This window comes from Bos indicus, chromosome 8 (genome assembly GCF_029378745.1).
Source record: "Bos indicus isolate NIAB-ARS_2022 breed Sahiwal x Tharparkar chromosome 8, NIAB-ARS_B.indTharparkar_mat_pri_1.0, whole genome shotgun sequence".
NCBI classification, from domain to species: domain Eukaryota; kingdom Metazoa; phylum Chordata; class Mammalia; order Artiodactyla; family Bovidae; genus Bos; species Bos indicus.
The window spans coordinates 53,285,815-53,310,265 of NC_091767.1; the positions used below are offsets into that span (position 1 = coordinate 53,285,815).

The following is a 24,451-nucleotide window of genomic DNA, read 5'->3' on the forward strand; positions in this document are numbered from 1 at the left end:
GCCACCTGGGAAGCTTTTATCTGCCTATTTATCTATTAATTGCTCATTGATAGAATTGTAATGTAAATAGAACTAGACAGTTCATTCTTGAACGCTATATATGACCCTCATGCAGTCAAATATCCACATTCAATTGTCCCTCAGTATTCAGTTCTTCTTACTCAAAACCTCTTGCTGATTATCTGTCACTCTCGTTTTCTCTTTATTTCTTAAACTTGTCCTTTAACTTTGCATGTTTCTCTAATTCAGCTCTGTCCTTCAGAAAGAAAATTTTTGAGAAAAATTGTCACCTCTGCAAAATACTCTGCGCCAGTCTAGAAAGAGTTAACTATAGTTTCATATGCTCGGTCTACAGTGTACAATTGTTTTTGTTTTTTGGTACCTATAGTTACCTTATAACCAGTAGTTATCTTTTAACATTACATTTCCCATGTGACTGGTATCTCTTTAAGAGGAAAGAATGACTAACTTGTGCATTTTCAGTTTTGCCTCTCATTGGTAAATAATGGGTCCAATAAATGTCTTGATAAACTGGATGTGAGTGTATTGGCATTAGTTTAATGTAGAGACAATTAAGCTTTTATTTTTAAGTGTTAGAAGTAAGAGTGAAAAAAGAATAAAATACAGAGAATGTAGAAGTAAAAAAGGCTAAATCTGCAACTGATTTGACAGGTAACTCTATGGGTCTAAGGAGGGGGTGGTGGTAAAAGAGTTTAATATTATTTTACTGTCCAGAATGCCAGTAGCTGAAAGTTCTTGGAAAAAAAAAAAAGACACACAGAGAGGTGGATGTGGAGGGTTCATAGTTCAGTCTAGCAGATTTAAGGTACTATCAGACATCATTACAGAATATGTATTAGATATGTAAAATTTGGGGGATGGAGCTTAAGAAAATAATGATAGCTAGAGATAGTATTGACAGTTGTCACACAGTAAGGGATAGTGTCACAGTCACACTAATTATAGTTTTACAAGTATAAAAACATTTAAGTGTTTACATTTGGAAACACTTTAGACTTAAAAAAATTATTAAACCCTAGTACAGTTGCAATGTAAACAAAGAATGTGATATTTAAGTATAAGATTTAATCATAAGTGAAGTGAAGTCGCTCAGTCGTGTCTGACTCTTTGCGACTCCATTGACTGTAGCCTTCCAGGCTTCTCAGTCCATGGGATTTTCCAGGCAAGAGTACCGGAGTGGGTTGCCATTTCCTTCTCCAGGGGATCTATCCGACCCAGTGATTGAACCACAGTCTCCCACATTGCAGGCAGACACTTTACTCTCTGAGCCACTAAGGAACCCACCGATCATATGTGACATCCAGTACTTTTTATCACTGTCTTCTTGCAATCACTGCACTAACTTCTATAATGCTGTCCAACATTTCGGTAAAGTTAAAGTGTTAGTTGCTTAGTCGTGTCCAACTCTTTGTGACCCCATGGTCTGTAGCCCGCCAGGCTCCTCTGTCCATGGGATTCTCCAGGCAAGTATACTGGAGTGGGTTGCTGTTTCTTACTCCTGCTCAATAAAGTTAAGTATCTATTGAAAGCCTTCATTTGATTAACCTTGAAAAGCTGGTGATTAATTTTTCAACAGAAATATATTTTTGGTTCATGAACTCAGTCATGGTACATACTTGGGACCACATATCCAGGAAAGCCAACTTCTTTAAGTGTGTAAATCACATCTGTAGGTGTGTGTGTTGCATATATGACCTGTATGATAATGTATTTTCTGCAAGTAACCAGTTATGAGCTTGTAAACATACTTTTAAGACAGCATGTTTGTAAGAAAAATACTCTCCTTTTGAAAGCCAAATAACTTCATTACTTTACAGAAAGTTAAAATGCAAATATGTATCTGTATATCTGTCTTACCTATCTCTAAGAATGTGAAAATATAAAAATTTATTACAGTAGTATGGAGAAAGATAACTTCACTGTTCTAAAGCTGCAATCAAATAATTTATGCTTTCTTTTGAAGAATTTTAAAGCATATTGTTTAATCTTTTATGCAGATCACTACTTTCTCTGAAGCCAGAAGATGCAGACTATCAGATGTGTGAAGGAATTGACTTTGAAGAAATTATAAAACAAGATGGTACTTCTTTCAAGAAAAAATGTAGACCTATAAACCCTTCCAGGAAGCCATTTATCATTAATATAGTCCCAGAAAAAGATAATTTGACATATATGTCAGTGTATTCAGAAGACCGTTGGGACTTACCATATATAATACATTTGTGGCCACCTATTCTACTCCGAAATCTTCTTCCTTACAAAATTGCTTATTACATAGAGGTATCCTGGTATTTTTTAATGCCTTCTTGTCTTTGATTTTGTAGCTTTAGTTATTTAAAATTATGAGTAATAAAGCAGTGTTTTAAAATTCTAATAAAAATTTTAGAACTGGTGAACAGACAGTATAGATTTTCATTAAATGAAAATGTTTCAATGATGTTATATAAAAGAAGATTTAAAAATTTTTTTCCATTGATTTACCTTAGAAATATGGTTACTAAGTTGGATATAATTTATATGTACAACTATGATATGCCATTTTAAAAATCATGTGTGAAAGTACTAGATACTCCTGTAGAAAATTTTAGAAAATAGAGATAGATTGTCTGTAATCACATTATCTGAAGGTAGCACTTCTGATGAAGATATCATTTCAGTTGTAAAATATATTTTTCAGTCTTTCCCATGCATGTATATTTTATATATTTTTGAAAGATGGATACTAACTTTTCAAACAAGTATGAGAATTAGTATGAAAATAATAGTACTAGACTTAAAACCTGCTACATTGTATTATTCTTGTACCTTTAGGTTTCTAAAAGGATTTCATGATTATAAAAATGCTTTTTATTTTAAATACTCCTGAAGAGATTACGTCTGATTCCTTCCTGTTGCTATAATAGGAATCTCTCCATCTTAGGATTTTCAGTGAATATTCCATTTACCATTGCTTGTCATATGTAAAAAGTAGTTCTTCATTGTAATCTATTATTTGTTTTGTTGGAGTCTGTTATTAATGATTGGAATTTACTATGTGTTTATACTTTTCTGTCAAATTTTTTTTGGGGGTGAGGGAGTTAACACATCTGTGGTTTAAGAATATCTATTTTCCATATAGTTGACAATTAAGATAGTGGTTAAGAATTACCTCTTTACTATCAGATAGATTTAAGATTGAATCTTAGCTCTATCTCTTACTGGCCCTGGGTCTTTAGGTGAGTTATATTATCTTTCTAAATCATTTGTCCTATCTTATAAAAGAGTGATGGTAATAAAACTTTCATGACCGGGATATAGGGAAAATCAAATTAAATAATGTAGTAAAGGACTTAGCACAGTGCCTGACAGGCATATGGTTTCCACTGGCTAACCTCTCTAGCACCACCAGCACCACTATTCTCTTTTGTGGAACATGTCAGGTATTGATAAACTTAACATTGTTTTTGCTTTAAGTAATTTAAAGTCTTAAGATGAAGAGGTTCCTATGTTATAACAACAGGAGGGAACCAGATTAGAGATGCTAGAAAAACAGGTGAAATACCCAGATGGGCTATCTGTTCCATTTTAATAGAACTTTTAACTTGATGCTTTTAGGGATAACACTGTTTGCTAGTTTTCAAAAGAGATGATCAGTTTTTAGAAAGATAGTTTACCTGTGGTATGGAGAAGGGCTTAGAGGAGTTAAGAGCAGTTAGGAGACTTTTAAAAGGAGGAGTTACAATGACTTGAACTAAGGTAATGCAGGTGTGGATGGAGAGAAATGAACAGTTTTGAGAATTATGTCAGATGCAATATAAACACTTATTGGAAATAGGTTATGAGAGTTTGTTAAAAATCAAGAATTGAAGTTGGTAGCGATTGCTTATTTTGGATTACATACAGTTTTCATTATTTTATACTTTTCACAACTAAAATCATTAGTATTAATAGATAAGATTTATTTTTACTAATTATAGTGTTTTATAGTCTTAATTATTGCCAGCAGAATTTCTCATTATATTATTTAATTTTATTTTCACAATAGTCCTTTGAAGTAGATCATTTAGACCTTTTTACAAATACAGTAACTCAAATGATTTATAGAAGTTTACACAGTTGACAGAATTAGAACTTGAACATAAGTCTTATGACTTTTTCTGACAGAGGTATTTCAAAAGCATTTTGTATAGCATTCAAAATCATTAAGTAGAATATTTTAGCATATCATTCTGAAGCATTAAAAATTGACTGTATTTTCTTTTTTATTATAGGGGATTGAACATAGAGTTTTTACTCTCCATGAAGGCCGTTCAGCCCAGCTTTGTACTGTACAGTTGGATAAAGCCAGGCTACATTTAAAATTACTTGACTATCTTAATCATGATTGGAAAAGTGAATATCATATAAAACCTAATCAACAAGATATTAGTTTCATCAGTTTTACTTGTGTTACAGAAATAGAAAAGACTGATTTAGATATTGCTGTCCATGTGACTTATAATACTGGCCAGACTATTATGGCATTTCATAGTCCTTATTGGATGGTTAATAAAACTGGTCGAATGTTACAGTATAAAGCAGATGGAATTCATCGAAAGCATCCACCTAATTATAAAAAGCCAGTTCTCTTTTCATTTCAGCCAAAGCACTTTTTCAATAACAATAAGGTATGTGAAGTTTTTTTTAAACTTTTATTCTTTAGCTACTTTTCACTCCTTTTTAGTTTGTTTTGAAAAATAAAATATTATGAAACAGGTAGAAATAATATTTGTGAAATATTTGAGATTAGAAAGATTGGAATTTAGTATTGGAAAAGTTTTAGTGCATTAATAATATAACAGTAGTCGTGGTGTTAGTCGCTCAGTGGTTTCCTACTCTTTGTGACCCCATGGACTGTGGCCTGCCAGGGTCCTCTCTCCATGGGATTCTCCAGGCAAGAATACTGGAGAGGATTGCCATTCCCTTCTCCAGAATATAACATTAGTTTAGGCTAAAAAGCAAAAAAGTATATCAACTTAGGTAGGAATTTTTAAAGGTACCTAAATACTAACATATTTGAAATATTTTTTTCTAGGTTCAGCTTATGGTAACTGATAGTGAATTGTCAGATCAATTTTCAATTGATACAGTTGGTAGTCATGGAGCGGTTAAATGTAAAGGCCCAAAAATGGAATATCAAGTGAGTTCATTCTGTGCTCATCTGGAAACTTTTATTTAAGCTCTGTTAAGTAATTAATTTTTATAAGAATGTTATGATAATGAAATAGTTTTTGAAATGTTACTTTTTTTCCCCCATAGGTTGGTGTCACTATAGACCTTAGCAGTTTTAATATTACCAGAATTGTCACATTTACCCCCTTTTTTTTGATTAAAAACAAAAGCAAATATCATATATCAGTGGCTGAAGAGGGAAATGATAAATGGCTCGCTCTTGATTTGGAGCAGGTGGGTAAATGAATTTCAGAAATATACCTCTTTCAACTTTTGTTATTTCTTGAAGTTGGATACCTGAAATCACTGTGTAGTGTTTTATCTGTCTACCCCCACCTCCCAATTTTGTTTCAGTTCCATGAACATTTTGAGTATTTATTTGTACCAGAATAAACCAAATAAATGATTTCTTTAATTGTTTAACCTGAATATTGTCATCTAGGAATGCATTGCTTTGTAAAAGAGGTGGACACTAACTAGATGGGGTTAAATATATAGCAGTAGAAGACGGGATAAAGTATCAATGCAGCAAATTGATGAAGATAAGTTGGTAAATTTATTTTCTTCAGGAAGATTTTAGAAATGCCTTTTTGGGTAGATTAAGCTAATTACTTTAAAATGATAGTAGTGTTTTAGGAATGAAGTTTTGATTCTGCTCTCTCTGTAGTTGTTAGGTATGTGGATAAGAGCTTTCTGAAAGACTGCCTGAAGTTAATAGAATATTTTACTTCTAAAGAAATTTTGTTCCAAGTATGCTATGATTATAAGAGAAGTATTTGCTATTTTTATTCATTATGCCTTTTTGAAGCTATCCTCTATAATCATTCATTATTCTTGAGTTATATCCTTTAGCATTTCCTTTTGAGCTGGTTGGTAATAAATACTATCAGTTTTTGTTTATCCATCATCTTTCCTTTATGATAATTCTTCCTGGTAATTCCTGTTTTCTGCAACATGTTGTAGCATTTATTATATTCTGGGTTCCATTTTTGTTGAAAATTCTGCTGTGATTCTGTCATTTCTTTGGAAGTTATCTTTTTCTCTCCTGCCTTCATGGAGTTCTCTTTGTCTTTGTTCTGCAGTCTTACAGCTATTTGTCTGCATGTGGCTTCTTTTTAGATATCCTGCTTGAGATACTTTATTCCTAGATCTATAGATTATTTCATACCTTATGTAAAATTTGCAGTGATTATGTTTTTAAATACTGCCATTCTTAAATACTCCTGTTTCTTCCTTCTGGATTTTTAATCAAATTTATTCTAGACCTTTATATTCTGTCTTCCATATATCTTACTATTGTTTTTTACATTTTCTGTCTGTATAACTCTTTCCTTTATTTTGGATAAATTCTGCATATATAGCTTTCATAATTTATGGTTTTACTGTATATATCATACAGTGTGTGTGTATGTATGCTATTTGAACCTTCAACTGAGTTTTTTATTTGAATAATTATATTTCTCATTTTTAGAAGTTGTATCTTTTTTCATGTTTACCTGTTCATTCATTTTTCCACAAATGTTTATTGTGTACTCTTTAGGTGCCATATTTTAACAAAAGCACACGTCCTTGTCCTGTATATTTTACATTTCAATGGGAGCTTGGGGGAACCATTATATTGATAATGCCATAGTCAATTAGTAAAATACATTGTATATTTAAAGGTGAAAAGTCTAATAGAGAGAAAGGAAATAAGGCGGGCTAAGAGGTATTTTGAGTTCTAATGTGCAAGGAGTGGGCTGTAATTTTACATAATGTAGTCAAGGATGAGACTTGTTGAGGTCACATTTGAACAGATGTGGAAGAAATGTGCAGGGCTTCCCAGGTGGCACAGTGGTAAAGAATCTATCTGCCAATGCAGGAGACTTAAGGGATGCAGATTCAATCCCTGGGTTGGAAAGATCCCTTGGAGTAGGAAATGGCAACCCACTCCAGTATTCTTGAGAGGAAAATTCCATGGACAGAGGAGTCTGGCAGGCTATAGGCCATGCCATGACTGAGCACACACATACTGAAGAAAATGTGAGAGGTACGCTTGTCAAGAGTGCAGCAGAGCTGGAAGCTCAGCTGCTAGATACAGAAATAACTGATTAAGTTCAGTTCAGTTCAGTCACTCAGTTGTGTCTGACTCTTTGCGACCCCATGAACCGCAGCACGCCAGGCCCCCCTGTCCATCACCAACTGCCGGAGTCTACCCGAGCCCATGTCCATCGAGTCAATGATGCCATCCAACCATATCATCCTCTGTCATCCCCTTCTCCTCCTGCCCTCAATCTTTCCCAGCATCAGGGTCTTTTCCAATGAGTCAGCTCTTCGCATCAGGTGGCCAAAGTATTGGAGTTTCAGTTTCAACATAAGTCCTTCCAATGAACGCCCAGGACTGATCTCCTTTAGGATGGACTGGTTGGATCTCCTTGCAATCCAAGGGACTCTGAAGAGTCTTCTCCATCACCACAGTTAAAAAACATCAATTCTTTGGTGCTTGGCTTTCTTTATAGTCCAACTCTCACATCCATACATGACCACTAGAAAAACCATAGCCTTGACTAGACGGAGACCTTTGTTGGCAAAGTAATGTCTCTGCTTTTGAATATGCTATCTAGGTTGGTCATAACTTCCCTTCCAAGGAGTAAGCGTCTTTTAATTTCATGGCTATAATCACCATCTGCAGTGATTTTGGAGCCCAGAAAAATAAAGTCAGCCACTGTTTCCACTGTTTCCCCATCTATTTGCCACAAAGTGATGGAACTGGATGCCATGATCTTAGTTTTCTGAATGTTGAGCTTTAAGCTGATTAAGACAACAAGTCAAAGTAAAAGTGACAGTCAGGACTGTAATGACTTACTGCAGTAGTATAAGTAAGAGGCTAAAGTGAAGAGTGCACCAACTCCCTTTGTACTCTTTTTCCTATGAAACAAACAGCAGTTGGTTAGGGGTGAGGTGGATCAGTGAGGGTAGTGTCATTGTCAGAGGAGCCCTGAACAAAAAGCTGGTACTGCTTTATGGATCTAGGGGATGGAAGAAAGCAAAGGAATGGGGCTGTGTGTGGAACAGTTCTGAGTACTAAGTCAGAATAGAGAAAAAAATATCATCGTATCCCCCTCTTACCTTAATAGAGATCTTGCAGAAGTTCCTGAGGAAGGCCTCTGCCAAAAGCCCTGATAAAAAGGCCTGTGAGTACAGGTGCCCATAGTAGGAATGCAGGTACTTGTAAGGGCATGACTAGAAATGGGGTTGAATTCTTGAGAATGAAGTACACTGCATTCTGGCCATGCACCTAGTCTGGTGTGGGGAGGGCTGCTTTGCCCTGTGAAACCTGTCAAATAAAGATAAAGCCTTTATAATTGCCACTGGTATGACCTGAAAAGTTGCACATAGATTTTTAGCCAGGAGCTGGACCCCTCAGTTCATTTCAGTCAGTTAGTCATGTCCAATTCTGTGACCCCATGGACTGCAGCACACCAGGCTTCCCTGTCCATCACCAACTCCTGGAGCTTGCTCAAACTCATGTCCATCAAGTCGGTGATGCCATTCAGCCATCTCATCCTCTGTCGTCCCACTGTCCTCCTGCCTTCAGTCTTTTCCAGCATCAGGGTCTTTTCTAATGAGTCAGTTTTTCACATCAGGTGGCCAAAGTATTCGAGCTTCACCATCAGTCCTTCCAATGAATATTCACAACTGATTTCCTTTAGGATGGACTAGTTTGATCTCCTTGGCAGTCCAAGGGACTCTCAAGGGTCTTCTCCAGCACCACAGTTCAAAAGCATCAATTCTTTGGTGCTCGGCTTTCTTTATAGTCCAACTCTCACATCCATACACGACTACTGGAAAAACCATAGCCTTGACTATGTGGACCTTTGTCGGCAAAGTAATGTCTGCCTTTTAATATGCTGTCTAGGTTTGTCTTAGCTTTTCTTCTAAGGAGCAAATGTTTTTTAATTTCATGGCTGCAGTCACCATCTGCAGTGATTTTGGAGCCCAAGAAAATAAAGAAAATAAATTGCTGGAACCCTCAGCAATGTGGATATCTGGGGAAAGAGCATTAAAGACAAAAGATTGCCCAGGGTAGATGATCTAAAGTAAGAGAATATTTGGCATGGGGATAGCAAAAGAGGCCAGTATTGTTGGAGAGGGAAAAGTAGAAGAGAATAAGACTTACCAATGATTAAAAGTAATTCTGTAGAACTTTGAGACCCATTACAAGGATTTTAACTTTTGCTCTGAGTGAAATGGAGAGGGCTGTTGGAAAGTTTGAACAGTGATTAAACACAGTAGGCTCTCAGCAAATATTTGTTGACTGAAAATATGAATATTTTTGGCAGATGTTTCACGTGTGCTCATTTGAGTCCATGGATTCTTAGTTTGTTGGATGTAGTGCATGTGTGCATGCTACGGTGTTTGATTCAGTCATGTCCAACTCTTTGCACACCTATGGACTGCAGCCCGCCAGGCTCCTCTGTCCATGGGATTCTCCAGGCAAGAATACTGGAACTGTTGCCAGTGGGTTGCCCTCCTCCAGGCGATATTCCTGACCCAGGGATCCCACCCGTGTCTCTTACATCTCCTGCCTTGGCAGGCAAGTTCTTTACCACTAGCACCACATAGAACTCTCCATACATCTAGATGCTAAGATTATAATTCCAGCTTTGTTTTACTCTATATATTTTTTAGGTATATCTTTTTCCATACTTTCATTTACAGTAGTTTTATGTCTTGATTTATACGTCAGTTGCAGATAAGAGTATTTTTCTGTTTTTAAAAACCTAATCTATAGCATCTATCTTCTGATAGTTTCTGTTTACAGTAACTGCAATTACAAACACATAACAGCTTATAATTTTTTACTTTACTTTCTCTTTTGTCAATTTCAGCTTTTCTTAAGATAAACTTCTGTTGCTAGTTTAAAATCTTTCCATTTTAATTTTGGCTTACAGTAGTCAACCTTAACATGCAATTTATGGTTATTAGCTATGTTGATTTGTTAAACTTGTATATATATATATATATATTTTTTTTTTTTCCCCACTACAAAAGACAAGTACTTTGGTACTTTCTCTAGTCTCAGGAGGTCGAGCAGAAAACTCTTTCCAAAGGTATAGCATATATTACTAAACATAAAAAAGTGTACCAGAAAGTAGCAAGGCTTGGGGGTTTTCAAAGAGCACATAATTTTTAGTCTTGTTAGTTCCTCCTGGGAAATATGCTTGGCTTAGTATTGTTACTGTTTTGAGTTTCCCAGGTAAGTTTCCCAGATGACTTTCCCAGATAAGTGTTTCAAGAAGCCCTGAATGGGAACTTTCTCAGCCTCTTACAGCCTTAACCATGTCCCATGTCTAGTTCCATTAATTACTTTTTATGACTGAATAAAACTGACTTCAACAAGCTAAGGCACTTGGCACTAACATCAAGGTTCTACTACATTGCCCTCAGGTCATATGATGATGATCTCATACGTCTCATTGAATTATGTGGTTACCAGCCTGGTCAGAGCCTATCACTCTAAGACTTGGTTTACATAATAGTTTACAGACAAGGCTGATTCTCGTTTCCTGTTGTTTTAGCTCTTTTGTTTCCAGCTCCTGTTGTCTTCTTTGTAGGTGCATTAACTCCTCCTGTTCTGTTAGTTTGGCTTCCAGATCACTGATATCCAGGTTGTTTCTTAAGATTTTGAGCCTGTTTTCTACTCTGAACTTTAAGACTTTAGATACTTCTCTTGATTTTTTTTTAAATTTAATTTTATTTTTAAACTTTACATAATTGTATTAGTTTTGCCAAATATCAAAATGAATCTGCCACAGGTACACATGTGTTTTTGTTTTATCCTTATTTGACTTCTAAGACTCTGGATTTAGTATTTGTCCTGACTCAACATTTGTGTGTACTTTGACTACTGCTTAAATTACTGGTACCCACAACCCAATTGTGATTTTTTCGTAATAGAACATTCCCCTATTTTAAACTGATCACTTTGGCTCAGTTTACTTACTTACTTTTCAGTCTGACTCTAGCTCTGGACCACATTAATATCTCTTCACAGCACTCTAATTATTTTAGCTCTTCAACTTACTACCCATTACTGTTTGTGTTCAAAGTGCCCACAAGTGGCGCCCCATCTCAAAATCAACAGTTTATAGCTAAGCAATACAGTAACCAGAGTAGTGTTGACAGAGGTTTATTTTAAACTATTTTAAGTATACTCTAATGGGTTTATTAAAATGATAAAGGTCTTCATGGTGAAATCATTTTTAAAAAAAAAAAATATGTGTAATATGTGTTTTAGTGTGTCCCCTTTTGGCCTGAGGACGCTTCTAATAAACTTCTTATTCGAGTTGAAAGAAGTGAAAGCCCTCCCCATAAGATACATTTTAATAAGGAAGAAAGTTGTATTTTACTGCGTCTAGACAATGAGGTAAGTGATTTTTGTGTGTGTGTGGTTAGAGAACCTAAAATATACTTACTAATTTTTTAATAGTGATTTTTGTTTGTTTTACCAAAAATGAACAAACATTTCTCTTTGCAAAGGGAAAAGTTCTAAAAGGACACAGGAGATATAAACAATTCAATTGTTGCATAGAAAGTTACAGTGCCTGGAATAAACCACATCTTGAATTTGACCCATTATCTATGATACTGAGAGTCGTGGTTTTTCAGACATGCAGTATAAAATCCTGAATTACTTTCTAAATCATAAGAACAACTGTATTAGCTATAACAGTTTTATTTAAGAATAGTTTTATTATTAAATGTTACTGGTTAATGTTCTTTGGAAATGATCACATTAGAGAATATTTTCTTTTCCTTTTTTCTAGCTTGGAGGTATTATAGCAGAAGTTAATTTGGCTGAGCATTCTACAGTTATTACATTTTCAGATTATCGTGATGGAGCCGCTACATTTCTGTTAATAAATCACACCAAGAATGACATTGTTCAGTATAAGCAAAGGTAAGAGGGTTATTACAGATACAGTATCTTCTGATTTTAGCAGAGTCTAGGTGATAAAACTTTGACTTTTTAATACTTTCTTAAGAGTATAAAAACCACTAATGGCATTACGGCCATGTAAAACAATGTCCTCGTTTAAAAAAATGTATACTGAAATATATAGGTTTATAACTGACTTGATATCTGTAACTTACTTTTTGAAAAGTTTTAACATAATTGACATAAAACATAAGTTTCAGTTGTCCAACCTAATGATTAAATGTTTGTATATATTTTGTAAAATCATCACAACTATAAGTCTAGTTAACGTTCGTCACTGTATATTGAGAGGTTTTTTTTGTGATGAGAATTTTTAAGATTTACTCTTAGCAACTTTTGCATATAAAATAGAGTATTATTAACTACAGTCATCCTGTTGTGCCTCACACCCCCATGACTAATTTTAGAAATGTAAGTTAGTACCTTTTGGCCCCCTTTACTTGTTTCAGCTGTCCCTGCCTCTGCCTATAGCTTCTACCAGTCTATTCTCTATGTGTTTGGTTCTTTTGGTGGCTTTCTTTTTTTCTTGCTTTTTTAGATTTCACATTTAACTGAGATAATATGGTATTTGTCTTTCTCTCACTGGTTTATTTCACTTAGCATAATGCCATTAAAGTCCATCCATGTTGTTTCAAGTGGCAAGATTTCCTTCTTTTCTATGGCTGAATACTATTTAATTCTCTGTATCTAGAATGAAATATTATGTGTGTGTGTGTGTATATTTATATACATACCTCATTTTCTTCATTCATTCATCAGTGGACACTTAGGTTGTTTCCATGTCTTGGTGATTATATGTAATACTGCAGTAAGTACGCGTATTTGTTTTGAATTAGTGTTTTCATTTCCTTTGAATAGATATCCAGTTGCTGGATCACGTGTTCTGTTTTTAGTTTTTTGACAAGCCTCCATACTGTTTTTTGTAGTGGCTGCACCAGTTTTCATTACCATTGACAATACACAATACCTTTTTCCCCAAATCCTCACCAACATTTTTTTTTTTTCTTATCTTTTTGATGATAACCATTCTAATAGTGTGGGATGATATCTCATTATGGTTTTGGTTTGCATTTCCTTGATGGTTAGTGATATAATTTACTTTTAAATACTTCAGAAAAAAAAAAAAAAAACTGAAGCAACTATGGCAAAAGCTTGATCAGTGCAGAATCTGGTGAGGAAATTGTCAGAGTCTATCATAAGCATTTTGTCTAGTTTTGAAACTTTTTATTTTTAATGAACATAATGTAAATATTGATTCTTCAGATTTTTTTTCAAACAGTAGATAACATTTTTCTTGCTGAGGCATATGGGAAAGGACCACTACGTTTTTAAGCTTTGCTAAAGACCATGTTTATATATTTATTTCAGGATTACTCATAACATCATTTGTTTCAATATAATGTGATATTATATCCTCCTAGTACCACTACAGTTAACGTAACCTTTTCCTCTATTTATGGGTCCCAGGTTGTCTTGAATTTATTTTGTCTACTTTTTTAGTTTGTTTTCATGTCACTTACCAGTGGGCCCATGGTTATCAGTGCATTTCTGCTTTTTTTTTCCCACTGCTAACTGTACATTCTGATCATTGACTAAAATAAAATAGGCGTTGATTGAGAACCCCAGGTTGATCTAGCATATACCTAGAACTCCTCCTTGCCCATCAGTTCTCTCATTTGTGAATATGTTGAGAGAGAGGAGAGCCTGTTTTTTATGATTATCCATATTATAAAAATAGTAAATTGGTTGATTAAAACTGGCAAAACAAGTAGAAATGGCTTTTACTTATTTGCCCTTCAGTTCATTTTCCTCACCTAGCCTTTCTCAAAGAAATTTTCACAAAATTAAGACCTCCAGGAAATGATTTGAGTGACTATTTTCTCATTTCTCTCAAACATATTACATAACTGGTAACATTCTAAGATACATAGGAGCTAAGTTGATTCTTTATATACTGTGGATAATATAGGGCATCATAGCTTAATTCTCTGGCATCTGGTTGAGCCTGGCTAATCTGAACAAGAGACTTTATCAGTCCTTCTTTGGGCTTTACTTTGCACTCTTATTTATAGTCCAGTTCAGATATGAAATGTTTTAAAATTTTACCTCCTGCATTGTTATAATTATAAAAGTAAGGGGTGTAAGAGAAACTAAAATGTGATCCTGTGTAGAAATTCTGAAACTGCAAAATTAGTCGTAAAGGAAGTTTATAAAAATAACAATGTGCAAGAATGAACATGGGATTTAGATTTATAATTATTTGAAGAAGTGAAGTGAGGTTAAAGTCACTCAGTCGTGTCTCACTCTTTGCAACCCCGTGGACTATACAGTCCATGGAATTCTCCAGTCCAGAATACTGGAATGGGTAGCTGTTCCTTTCTCCAGGGAATCTTCCCAACCCAGGGATTGAACCCAGGTCTTCTGCATTGCAGGTGGATTCTTTACCAGCTGAGCCACAAGGGAAGGCCAGTTATTTGAAGAACTTCTTAAATCAAGAACATGGAATTTTGGCTTAAAAGAGGATTGAATCCAGATCCCCAAATCTTTACTCCAGTGTAGCCTTCTGTTGAGTTTCATGCTACCACCTTTTCCTAAATACTGTATTACATAAGAAGCTAACATGATTCAGAGCTGACCTCATCATTTGTACTGCAAAATCTCTTTCTCCTCTATATCCTTATCTCAGTGAATGACACTGTCATCCACCCTTGTGATTCTAGATTTCTCCTGCCTCACCATGCCATCCAGTTAAACTCTTATTTTTTAAAAAAATTTTCTCTTCTTGTCTACTCTCTGCTGTCTTTTCAAATAGCTACTCTGTCCAGCACTTATTTCTTGAGTAGATTTTAAGTCTGATTCTCTAGTCTTATCTCTAGTAAATCCTCCAGAGGTAGGTTTCTAAAAATACTAAATAGGGGCGTCCCAGGTGGCTCAGTGGTAAAGAATCTGCCTGCCAGTGCAAGAGATGTGGGTTCAATCCATGGGTCCAGAATATCCCCTGGAGTAGGAAATGGCAACCCACTCCAGTATTCTTGCTTAGAAAATTCCATGGACAGACTGGGGGGCTGCAGTCCACAGGGTTGCAAAGAGTCAGACATGACTGTGTGGATGAATGCATGCACATGCGTGCACACACATACACAAAAAATAAATACCAAAATAATTGAATTTTTAAAAATAAATAAAAATACTAATGTAATCATGTCTCTTTCTTATTTAAAGTTCTTTAGTGATTTTCCATTCTTTTAAAATGTTTGTATACTACTTTTCTAAACATTTCTCTTTCTGTTGTCTCTTACCCTGTACTTAAGTCCAAGTGAAGTGTTTGTTTCCTGAATGTTCTGGGATCTTCCATGTGTTATTACCATTCCAGTTGCTCCTTTCTGCTAGAAAAGCTTCATTTCCATGCAGTCCCTTCCGTCACCTCCTTAGTCTGTATACCCAGTTTTCCATTGCATCTTTGTACACATAGATTAAAGCGTTTGTCACATTCTATTGTCATTTTCTTGTGAAGTTACTACTTGTACATAGTTAATATTCTGAGGATCCTGGTTGCTTTTTATTTTCTTTGAATTCCCTGAGGTCAATTTGAGATTAATTTTTTCATAAAGAATGTTCTGTGGTGAATGAAATAGACTTAAAGCATTTGTAAATACATTCAACCTAATTTATCTGAACAACACTGTTACATTTGCTAGTCTTTCATAGAAAAGTAAGGAACATAGAACTTTTGTTTCCTCTGCCTTCCCTTCCTTTGGCTTTTTTGTTGTTGTTAGTGTGGTTCTTGTTGCTGCTGTTGTTGAGTCTCTCAGTCATGTCTGACTCTTTGAGACCCCATGGACTGACTGTAGCACACCAGGCTTCCCTGTCCTTCACTATCTCCCAGAGTTTACTCAAACTTAGGTCCATTGAGTCGATGATGCCCTCCAGCCATCTCATCCTCTGTCACCCCTTTTCCTCCTTCCCTCAATCTTTCCCAGCATTAGGGTCTTTTCCAATGAGTCGACTCTTTACAGCAGGTGGCCAAAGTATTGGAGCTTGTTTCAGCATCAGTCCTTCCAATGAATATTCAGGGTTGATTTCTTTTAGGGTTGACTGATTTGCTCTCCTTGCTGTCCAAGGGACTCTCAAGAGTCTTCTCTGGCACTGAAGTTCAAAAGCATCAGTTCTTCAGGGCTCAGCCTTCTTTACGGTCCAGCTCTCACATTCAAACATGACTACCAGAAAAACCATATCTTTGACTATATGAACCTTTGTCAGCAAAGTGATATCTCTGCTTTTTAATACTCTGTCCTACATATAAAAAATAATATCATTGGATGTCTGTTTATTTTTTTAATATTTTGTAGAAAAATTGTGAAAAGCATAATCTTTGATACCAAAAATGTTGACATTTTGATTCAGTTCTTTTTTTACTGTTGCTCTCTGTTTATATTTCTGAATCTCTTGTTTTTAACAGCTATTGCAAGCATGTAAATTTGCTTCAGAAACACAATTTTAAATGAATTCATGATATTCCATCATTTAGGTGCACTATAATTAAATGTTCTTCTATTGTTGAGAATTTGTTTCTAATTTTATAATGTTAAAAATCTGTCTTTTAGTAAAAGTTTTTATCCTGTTTGTAATCCTTTAAAGACTAATTATGATTCCTTGCCATACTTTTTTGTCATATGGATTATTTTCTTCTAATGATGATTTGGAAAATATAATTTTATTTCTCTTGTATATGATTACTTTTTGTGTTCTTGAAGATTTTGATGCATTTAAAATTTTGAGAGTGAAACAGTATCTGCTAATTTTCCATGAAAAATATAGAGTACTTTTTCATTTCCTTCAATTTCTCTTTCCAAATTCAGTTTCTTATGAATATAATTTTGGATTTTTGAGCCAGAGTAATATATGGTTAATTTTGCAAAACTATGTTATTGAAGATATTTGGATTGATTTATAATTGGATTTCCCTGGTAGCTCAGCTGGTAAAGACTCCATCTGCAATTAGGAGACCCTAGTTCGATTCCTGGGTTGGGAAGGTCTGCTGGAGAAGGGATAGGCTACCCACTCCAGTATTCTTGGATTTCCCTGGTGGCTCAGCTGGTTAAGATTCTGCCTGCAGTGCAGAAGACCTGTGTTCGATCCCTGGATTGGGACTATCCCCTGGAGACGGGAAAGGCTACCTACTCCAGTATTCTCCATGGACCCTATAGTCCATGGGGTCGCGAAGAATAGGACACGACTTTCACAATATTAACGAGTTAATTTATTTGACTGGTTTAGTTTAATGTAACACAGTTCTTAAAATTTTATTTTGACTCCTCTCTGGCTTGGTTGGAAAAAGTAAGGGTTTGTGGTAATACGTTATGCTGTTGCCTATTTCAAAATTTCTTACCTTTGAAAATTAACAATTTGGCATAAAATTTTAAGTCATAACTCTTGCCTCAAATTTGTATAGGCATTGCTGCATTGTTTTCTGGCATTCAGTATTACAGAACAGAGTGAAAAGTCTTATTTTTATTTCTAAGGGTAACTATGATTTCCCTCGATCAGGTTTAGGGTAGGCAGGTTTCCCTCTTCTTAAAATTTGACATTTCCCAAAATCCTACATTCTGTGTTGGATGATATTGTTTCCATTCATTTAGTCTGATACCCAATGAAGTCTAATCTGCAGAGTCAGCTTTTTCAGCTCAGAAAAGTTATATTGTATTATTTTTTTGATTTTTAACTTCTCCATTTTCTTTTGCTGAATTGTTTTGTGAGTTGATTGAGTTTCTTAGATTTATATCCTGTGTCTTATGGTTTTTAAAAATAATTGAACTGAATTTTGACACAGTAAAATCGATTCTTAGGAAAGTATTACCAGTTAAATTCTCTTAGATTTGGTATAGATAAGGTAAAGTAATTGAAACAGTTTTCTTTCATAATTAATTAGTATTTAAAGTTGACAGAGGAGTTTCAGAAACCTGGAGATATTTTTTAAATTAATTTTTGACAGTGCTAGGTCTCTGTTGCTTTGTGCAGTCTTTCACCAGTTGCAGCAAGCTTGAACTACTCCTCCTCGAAGTGCTTGGGCTTCTCATTGTGGTGGCTTCTCTTCTTGTGGAGCATAGGCTCTAGGGTTCACAGTCCTTGTGGTGCAGGGACTCAGTAGTTGTGGTTCCCCAGCTCCAGAGCACAGGCTCAGTAGTCATAGCTCATGGAGTTAGTTGCTCCTTGGCATCTGGGATCTTCCCAGACAGGGATCCATGTCTCCTGCATTGGCAGGTGGATTCTTTACCTCTGAGCCACCAGGGAAACCCAACCTGAGATATTTACTTCCTAACTAGGGCAAACATTTCCCTTAAAATATTCTCATTATTTTCTCAGAAAACCACTTTTTTATTGTATAAGGAAAAATTTCAGTCTACTTTACTCAGAACTATCATAAATCTTAATTAATGGATTCAGAATTAATGAAGTATTATTTTAGATTCTTAATATATTTGTATACTTGCACTTAATTTACTGTGTTTTTTTTCCTATTTATGTCAGTTCCCTCAGTGAAATAGAAGATTCCCTCCCTCCTGGAAAAGCAGTATTTTATACATGGGCTGATCCAGTGGGCTCTAGAAAGCTGCAGTGGAAATGTGGAAAAAGCCACGGTGAAGTAACACAAAAGGATGTATGTACTGGGTTATTATGGTGTTCTTAGCAGGATTTTATTTATTTACTTTTTCAGTCTCATTAGTTTTGAGGCCTTTTGTGTTTATACTTCTTAAACACTGCTGAAGATTTTTAAAGCAATATTCAAGCTTTAACTTAACCAAAAATGTTTAAAACTGGAAGCAGTCTTATTTCTTCTACCTTCTTATTTGCTATTATATTATAAAGGGTAAACTTAGATACTTTCAGCATTCAATTTATAAACAGATACAAATTATTATTGCATTAAAGGTCATCTAAGTCAGTGTTGCTTCTGTGAAGGACATTTAGGAATCTGTTAACATATGGATTTATCTCTGAATGGCAGACTGTTGTTTTCTTTTTCTTTTTTTTTTTAATTGGTTTTGCCATATATCAAAATGAATCCGCCACAGGTATACATGTGCTCCCCATCCTGAACCCCCCTCCCTCCTCCCTCCCCATAACATCCCTCTGGGTCGTCCCAGTGCACCAGCCCCAAGCATCCAGTATCGTGAATCAAACCTGGACTGGCGACTCATTTCATATATGATACTATACATGTTTCAATGCCATTCTCCCAAATCATCCCACCCTCTCCCTCTCCCACAGAATCCAAAAGACTGTTCTATACATCAGTATCTCTTTTGCTGTCTCGTATACAGGGTTATTGTTACCATCTTTCTAAATTCCATATATATGCGTTAGTATACTGTATTGGTGTTTTTCTTTCTGGCTTACTTCACTCTGTATAATAGGCTCCAGTTTTCTATAATAATAAAGTTAGGTATAAACATATTCCAGTAACATATTAAATGACTTTCAGAAATTGTTTTATTAAAGTTTCATTGATCTTTCAAAATTTATCTTAATTTGTTCCCTATTCCAGTGTCTTTTTTCTTGCCACTAGTTATTATTTCTTATCAAATGAATAAATGAATGAGTACTGAATGTTTATTAATTTTTATGTCTTTTGCTTTTTATCTTTTGAGATGATTATATGCTTTTGGGGCTTTGTCTTATTTGGTGGTTTTTTCAAATATTAGGCCAGCCTTGTATTTTTGGAATTGACTTGCTAATGTTTTATTCAAGACTTTTGCTTGTATTCATGAAAGAAGTTGGCCTGTCACTGTCTTGTCTTCTAATAATCTTACCAGATTTTAATATTAAGGCCATCCTGACTTCTAATACATGTTGGGAATTATCTACAATTTTTCTGTTTTTTGAAAGAGTTCATGTTAGACTGGTATGATTTGTAGAATGTTTGGAATGTTTGCTGTAGAGTTCATGAGTGAAGCCTAGTAATCTTACCTTCAATAGTCTTTATAAGAAAGTTTTTAAATTAGGAATGCTACTATTTATTAACAGGGCAGTTCAGTTTTCTACTTTTATTTGTGTGGTTTTGATAAGAGTTTTTCTAAGAATGCATTTATTTCATCTCAGTTTTCTAATATATTGATATAAATGTTTTTATAATATCCATATTTTTATCTTTTTAAGATTTATGGTGATGATTCTTCTTTTTGTTCCATTCCTAGTGTAGGATATTTGTGCCTTCATTCCTTTTTTCCCTAAGTTTTGCTGAAATTTTATTAGTTTAATTAGTTTCAGTTTGGTTTTGTCTGTCAGAAAACCATCAGTTTCCCTTTTGATCTCTTTTATACATTTGTTTTCATTTTCACCTATTTTTGCCTAATCTATATTATATTCTTTCACCTTTCTTCTGTTTTAATTTGGTAATTTTCCTTTAAACTCTTGAGATAGATAATTGTATTAATCTGCTCAGGATGCTATAACAAAATACCTTAGCCTGGATGCCTTAAACAGTGGAGATTCATTTCTAGTGGTACTGGAGGCAGGAAGCCTGAGATCAGAATGCTAGCATAGTCAAATTCTGGTGGACTTTTATGAGGATGCTTCCTGGCTTGCAGATGGCAGCCTTCTTGCTATGTCTTCACAGGGTGAAGAGAGAGGGAGTGAGCTCTCTGGTATTTCTTATAAGGAAAGGAATACTGGTGGATCAGAGCCCTATTTACACCCTTCCCCTCCCCCATGGTGTCATTTAACCATGATGTCATTACCTCCACCATATAGTCATATTGGAGGCTGAGACTGTAACATATGAATGGGGAGAGGGGAGCAGCACAAATGAGTTCACAGCAGATACCTAGATCATTGCTTTTTAGATTTTCTTCACTTTTTATTTGAAGTCACTTATCCCATGGACGGAGGAGCCTGGTAGGCTGCAGTCCACGGGGTCGCGAAGAGTCGGACACGACTGAGCGACTTCACTTTCATTTTTCACTTTCATTCATTGGAGAAGGAAATTGCAACCCACTCCAGTGTTCTTGCCTGGAGAATCCCAGGGACGGGGAAGCCTGATGGGCTGCCGTCTATGGGGTCGCACAGAGTTGGACACGACTGAAGCAACTTAGCAGCAGCAGCAGCAGCAAAGTCACAAACTTCTTCCAAAAACAGTAGCAATTCTTTCTCACAAATTTGGCTGTATATTAATTATTTTTTAGTTCAAAATATTTTCTGAATTTCATTGTGATTTATTTTAATGTTTTGGTTTCATGGTTACTTAGGTTATCACTTTTCAAAAGTATTTTTTTTGTTTATTTATTTCTAATTTAATTCCACTGTGACCAGAGAACATACTCTGAATCAGTTCATTGAAATTTGTTGAAATCGACTTGGTGGGCTTGTAATCAATTTTTGTTAATATTTTATGTGTATTTGAAAAAAATACATATTCTGTGGTTGGCATACATATATGACATACATATTGACATACATATATGTCAATTTGTTCAAGTTTTGTTGAGTTGTTTAGATCTTCTATCTTATTAAGTTTTTTGTTTGTGGTGGTTCTGTTGCTGTGAGAATGGTGTCTGAAATCATGGATCTATGCATACCCTTTTTGGTTTTCTTAATTTGGGCTCTTACATTTTGAAACTGTGTGATTCAGTTCAGTTCAGTCGCTCAGTTGTGTCTGACTCTTTGTGACCCCATGGATTGAAGCACGCCAGGCCTCCGTGTCCATCACCAACTTACAAAGTTTACTCAAACTCATATCCGTTGAGTCTGTGATGCCATCCAACCATCTCATCCTCTGTCATCCCCTTCTCCTCCTGCCTTCAGTCTTTCCCAGCATCAGGGGCTTTTCAAATGAGTCAGCTCTTTGCATTAGGTGGCCAAAGTATTGGAGTTTCAGCTTCAACATCAGCCTTTCCAATGAACATTTAGGACTGATTTCCTTTAGGATGGACTGGTTGGATCTCCTTGCAACTATGTAATTAGGTAGATATAAATTTAGAATTGTTGTCTTTTGTTAAGTTGATTCTTATTAGTGTATAATGTTGCAGTGCCCACCACAGTATCTTTTTGGGCTTAAATATTGAGACTTATAAAACTATCATAGGCCACAGTTTGCAACTGCCTAACTGGGAGGATTATTGTTGTTGTTTAGTCACTAAGTTGTGTCTGACTCTTCTGAGACCCTGTGGACTGTAGCCTGCCAGGCTCCTCTGTCCATGGGATTTTCCAGGCAAGAGTTGTTGACTAAAATATTATTCAAAACCTAAAAGTGTTGAGAGTTATGTTCTATTCGGCAGGAATTTTTAGGACTTCAATCCCAGGAGGCAGCATCTAAAGTATCTCTGAGAGAATTACTCTGAAGTGGCAAGGCGGTGTTGAGGGAGCCAGGATATATAGGAGTATTGCAACAAAGGACAGGTCGTCTGAACATCAAAAGATTATTGTTAATTTAAGAAAAGCAGATAGGTCAAGTTAAGGCATTGAGCACTTTTCTGTGTATGGGAAGGTACAAGAGTCTGGGCTCACTGAACTCATTCTTCTGATATTCACCTCAGCTATCTGGGACTAGTATCCTGTGTTTTTATATTCTGAGTTCCCTCGGGGCTCACCAGCTCATCCTAGACTGCGACTGTAATTGTTGACTGTGACATCCTTTGTTTACTAATATGGCAGGCAGTATTCCACTTATCAGAGTGAATAGCTGATTAGTTTCATTTGTCTGAAAATGTCTTTATTTTGCTCTGTTTTTAGTGAAGTATTTCTGCCAGATATCAAATTTCAGTTTCGGCACCTCTTTCCTCTTCCTCTTAGGAATTCACCATTGCATAAATGTTAGACTTTTCATCATGTCTCTTACGACTTTTACGTGTTGTTCTAAGACACATGTTCTATGATGTCTCTTACGACTTTTATGTGTTGTTTAATCCTTTTCTCTCCTTCCTTCAGTATGAATATTTCCTTCTGACTTGTTTTTCACTGTACTTCTTTTACTGTGTCTAATCTCCTCTTAAAATCATCTATTGAGTTCTTAATTTTAGTTATTGAAATATCAGTTCTAAGGTTTCTATTATAAAAGTTTTTGTTCCCATATTCTCTATCTTGTTACATAATTTCTTGAATGTTCTGATCATAACTACTTTAAAGACTGACAATTCCAATACCTAGATTTCTTCTGGATATTTAAAATTTTTCTCTTTTCTTGGTTTTCACTAAAATCCATTCTGTTTGCATGTTTATTTTTGACTCTGTGCTGAACACAGTATATGAAAAATTTTAAAGATAATTTGAGACTCTGAATGATGTTCCCTAACTTCTCAGTATTTGCTTCTACTTTTTGAACTGACAGTTGTGAACTCTGGATACAAAGACCACTTTGTCTTTTCTGTTAGTTTTTTTTGTTTTGTTTCTTGGTTTTATTTATTTATTTGACTACACTGAGTTTTAGTTGTGGCATGAGGGATCTTTAGTTATGGCCTGTGAACTCTTAGTTCCGCATGTGGGATCTAGTTCCCAGACCCTGGATCCAACCTGAGCTCCCTGCATTGGGAACACAGAGTCTTAGCCATTGGACCACCAGGGAAGTCCCACAAAGTTCACTTTTATTGGCTTTCTTTCTCTCTCAGATCTTGGTGCCATTAACTCATGTTATCTTAGAAGCTTTTCTGTCTTTTCAGACACATATTTTTCCTTTTTAGATGTTTTCCAACTTTTTGCTGTTAGCAAGAGGGTTTGTCTCAGACCACCTAGTCATCAGTTGCCAGAACAGAAACCCATGATATCTTTTTAAAATTAAGCTTGTTAGCATATGGGAGTATAATGGCATTTTGTGTATTGATTTTTTTTTTAATCCAGAAAATTCACTGAATTCTCTTATTAATATTGTTTTTTATTTTTCCACATGTACAATCATGACACTTAAAAATAATGAGAGTTTTGTTTTCTCCTTTTCAGTCCTTTCATCTTTAATTTCTTTTTGCCTTACTGGATTGGCTTGCATCTCTCTGTCCTGTTTAATAAAACTGATGTTTATATATATTTTTGCCTTATTTCTGGTCTCATGTTATATGACATCAACATATACCTTTAAGTGTGATCTTTGCTGAAGTTTGGTATGTGTTTGGGAAGTTTGATAAGAGGTTAAAGAACTTCTCGTGTAGTCTTTGTTTGCCAAAATTTTTTATTATTCCTGAATATTGAATTTTGTAAAATGTTTTCTCTCACATTTTATTTGTATAACATTCCTTTCCTCATACATTCATCTTGGATCACTTTACTCTTGCT

The 24,451-nt window shown here is 35.2% G+C and overlaps 1 protein-coding gene across 2 annotated transcripts in view; it reads left to right on the forward strand.

Annotated features, from left to right (window-relative positions):
- VPS13A (vacuolar protein sorting 13 homolog A) overlaps nucleotides 1-24,451 on the forward strand; it is a 276,506-nt gene that overhangs the window by 190,670 nt on the left and 61,385 nt on the right. For both annotated transcript variants that reach the window (XR_011567943.1, XM_070794243.1), the window contains exons 47-53: nucleotides 2,019-2,301; nucleotides 4,272-4,667; nucleotides 5,075-5,179; nucleotides 5,299-5,445; nucleotides 11,492-11,620; nucleotides 12,021-12,154; nucleotides 18,722-18,851. Coding sequence is in view for 1 of the 2 variants with exons in the window: in XM_070794243.1 (XP_070650344.1) it covers nucleotides 2,019-2,301; nucleotides 4,272-4,667; nucleotides 5,075-5,179; nucleotides 5,299-5,445; nucleotides 11,492-11,620; nucleotides 12,021-12,154; nucleotides 18,722-18,851 (1,324 nt within the window). In the remaining variant the exon portion in view is untranslated. The remainder of the gene's footprint in view (nucleotides 1-2,018; nucleotides 2,302-4,271; nucleotides 4,668-5,074; nucleotides 5,180-5,298; nucleotides 5,446-11,491; nucleotides 11,621-12,020; nucleotides 12,155-18,721; nucleotides 18,852-24,451) is intronic.